This window comes from Bombus vosnesenskii, unplaced genomic scaffold, assembly GCF_011952255.1.
Source record: "Bombus vosnesenskii isolate JDL3184/JDL3185 unplaced genomic scaffold, Bvos_JDL3184-5_v1.1 scf7180000013485, whole genome shotgun sequence".
Taxonomy (NCBI): Eukaryota; Metazoa; Arthropoda; class Insecta; order Hymenoptera; family Apidae; genus Bombus; species Bombus vosnesenskii.
Window position 1 is genome coordinate 1 of NW_022883078.1, and position 3,178 is coordinate 3,178.

The following is a 3,178-nucleotide window of genomic DNA, read 5'->3' on the forward strand; positions in this document are numbered from 1 at the left end:
AGCGGATTCGAAGGTTACTTCTACCAACGAGCGACTGTTGATGGAGGACGGGCAGCACCCATTACTAGTTTTCCCTATATACCTCACCCTCACAGAAGATCATTTGCTACTAACTCTTTGATCAGAAGACCCTTAATTTGCTTGCAACAATTCATTCTAAATACTTTTACATCTCTCCTCGCACTACTCGCAGACATTCAAGTCACGAAGATTGTTAAGATTTAACAAGTAGTAGGAAGAAAAAGGTCATGCTTGACCTTAATTGACAATTATTCTATACTATATTTTATACTATTAATTATTGTAATATTAATAATTGTTTTAGTATTACAAAGCTTAAATCAGCGCCCTGGACAACCTATGGCCATGCAAGGTATGCAAAGTAAAATACCAGGAATGGGTATGATGCCTACTCAAACCAACGGTCCAATGAATCATATGGGTCCAATTCAAAGCATGCAAACCAACTCAATGTTAACGCAAATGAATTCAATGGGTCAAGGAAATATACCTCAGCAAATGACTCAAATGGTTCCCAACCAAATGGCACAAATTACAACAGGTCAAATGCAACAAAACATGCAAGTATGTATTTATTATTGCAAGAAAACATGCATTTCTTCTTTTTGAACAAAGGGGGGCATAAATAATAAGTGGTATATTTCAGACCCAAATGCAAAATCAACTATCCAATCAAATAGGAAATCAAATTAGTGGTTCTCTAAATGGCATTCAAACAACAATGCCACAGCAAATGAATCAAATTACTCCAGGGCAAATAGGTCCTAGTCAAATGCAGCAACAATTAAGTCATATGCAAAGGAAGGTACACAAACAATGAAATAATATGAGCCATTATTTCAAGATTTTCATGAATGCTGTTGTTCTTAGCAAGGAGAAATGATAAATGCTGGTTTTCCTGGCCCTCGAAATGTTACACCAAATCAATTTCTGGGTCAGAGTCCATCACCATCTGCTCCAAGTCCTGCTGGTTTAGGTGCACCATCAAGGTTAGATACAAACTAAATAGATAGAAACTAAAATTTTTTAAAATTATATTAAAAATTAAAATTACATTTTATTATTTTTTCAGCAATCAAATGGTTGCATCACCAGCATTAGTTCCTTCACCTAGTCCACAACATCCTATGATGGCAGGACCACAACGATCTGTTGGTATGTCAAAATTACTTTTAATATAAAAATCATTAATTTTAATCTAGCATGAATAGAAATAAAGACAATAAAATTATATTAAATTAGGCATGGCACCATCTCCTAGCAGTTCTTTAAATACTCCAGGAGGGGTAGGAGCTACCCCAAGTCCACAACAAGAAGATCAAGCATATAGGGATAAAGTTAGACAATTAAGTAAATATGTAGAACCTTTACGAAGAATGATTGCTAAAATGGGAAATGAAGGAAGTATGTAACTTTAGTATTAACATTCATTTCCACCAGTGCCTTTATGTGCATGCATGTAGTCATTTGTATAATCTTTTAAATTGCAGATGTTGATAAACTAAGCAAAATGAAGAAACTTTTAGAAATTTTATCAAATCCTAGCAAACGAATGCCTTTAGATACTTTACTAAAATGTGAGGTAGTTCTTGAAAAATTAGATTTTAAACGAAATGATGCTAGTGTTGGGCCTCCAGTTACGACTTTAAAGGAACATCATTTCTTCAGTCCACTTTTAGAAGCAGTAAGCACTCATCTCCAAAGTCCAGTTGTAAATCATACACTACAACGTACTTTTGGTCCGTGTCTAGAAGCTTTATTTGGTCCAGAGATAAAGTAAGAAATAAATGCACTAATTTGTGAGTGATTGTGTTATAAGGCATAATTTAACAGAACTTTACTTCTATAACTAGAAATTTACCACAACCATTAAAAAAACAAAAGATAGAAGAGTCTCCTAATGAAATACCAGACGTACTACAAGGAGAAATAGCTCGATTAGATCAACGGTTTAAGGTAATCCATTCATTTTAAAATCTCATTACATTTTTATATGTAAGTAATCATATATGTGTATAATATATAGGTCAGTCTTGATCCTGCACAACAAACTGGATCAAAATGTATTCAATTAATATGCTGGCTGGATGATCGTCATCTTCCATGTGTTCCTCCTGTATCAGTAACTGTTCCCGCCGATTATCCTTTAACGCCACCACGTTGCGTAATGGCACCCCATGAATATGCCACAACATTTCTTTGTGCAGTTCAGAAAGCTTTAAATGCGCGCATAACGAAACTTCCTCGACGTTTTTCTGTGTCTCAATTATTAGATACTTGGGAAATGAGTGTAAGACAAGCTAGCGCGCCTTCACAAATTCCCGTTACTGCCAGTACTGTACTAATGGGTTTGTAATATGTTTTTACGTATACGAAATATTTTATAAATATAAAATTATTACTATGACTTAATTGTTGATTACATATGACTTTATTATTATGACATGTCTCGTGTCCCTCATTTAATTTTTTCCTTCCAAGTACATACATATACTTATACATTATTCTTGTACACTTTGGTTTAAATCAATGCTGATGTTGTTACTAATTGTATATAATTTATTTTGTACATAATTCGTCAATTATAAAATGGGATTAATATTTTATACAAATAATAATTGGTATATTTTAGTAGTAAATTTGTAATTTCTTATACATTTTTATCGAATCTATTATATTTTTATTCGGAAGATTTAATATCAATTCTATCGCCCTTAAAAGTATTTATTAGCTTTCAAATAACATAGTAATATAATATACATAAGATAATATAGATAATAATATAATATAGATAAATTAAAAGTCACAATAGTAGGAAACCAAACATGGGATTAATTTCAAATTTTTTAAAAAGAGATATACAGGGTCATTGGTAACTGGTGGTACAAGCGGAAAGGCGGTGATTCTACGCGAAAAAAGAAGTCGAAAATATAGAATTAAAAATTTTTCGTTTGAGGCTTTGTTTTCGAGAAAATCGACTTTGAATTTTCGCTCGGCACGCGTGTACTTATCACATCTCGTTATAACGGATCACATTGTAGATTTCTAGAAAAATTAAAAAAAAAAATTTTTTTATTCTATATTTTCGACTTCTTTTTTCGCGTAGAATTACCCCCTTTCCGCTTGTACCACCAGTTACCAATGACCCTGTATATAT

The 3,178-nt window shown here is 32.7% G+C and overlaps 1 protein-coding gene across 2 annotated transcripts; it reads left to right on the forward strand.

Moving 5' to 3' along the window:
• The first annotated feature begins 253 nt into the window (after window positions 1-253).
• On the forward strand, window positions 254-2,443 carry LOC117238375 (mediator of RNA polymerase II transcription subunit 15-like). 2 transcript variants are annotated; one of them, XM_033503226.1, is made up of 8 exons: window positions 254-585; window positions 668-826; window positions 892-1,010; window positions 1,094-1,176; window positions 1,264-1,425; window positions 1,512-1,797; window positions 1,875-1,977; window positions 2,048-2,443. In XM_033503226.1, exons 1-8 carry the CDS (start codon window positions 361-363, stop codon window positions 2,375-2,377), a joined length of 1,467 nt encoding a protein of 488 aa, XP_033359117.1. In that variant the 5' UTR covers window positions 254-360; the 3' UTR covers window positions 2,378-2,443. The 2 variants fall into 2 exon arrangements, with proteins under 2 accessions (XP_033359117.1, XP_033359118.1); XM_033503227.1 differs by having other exon boundaries at window positions 473-585; window positions 655-826.
• The last annotated feature ends 735 nt before the right edge of the window (window positions 2,444-3,178 follow it).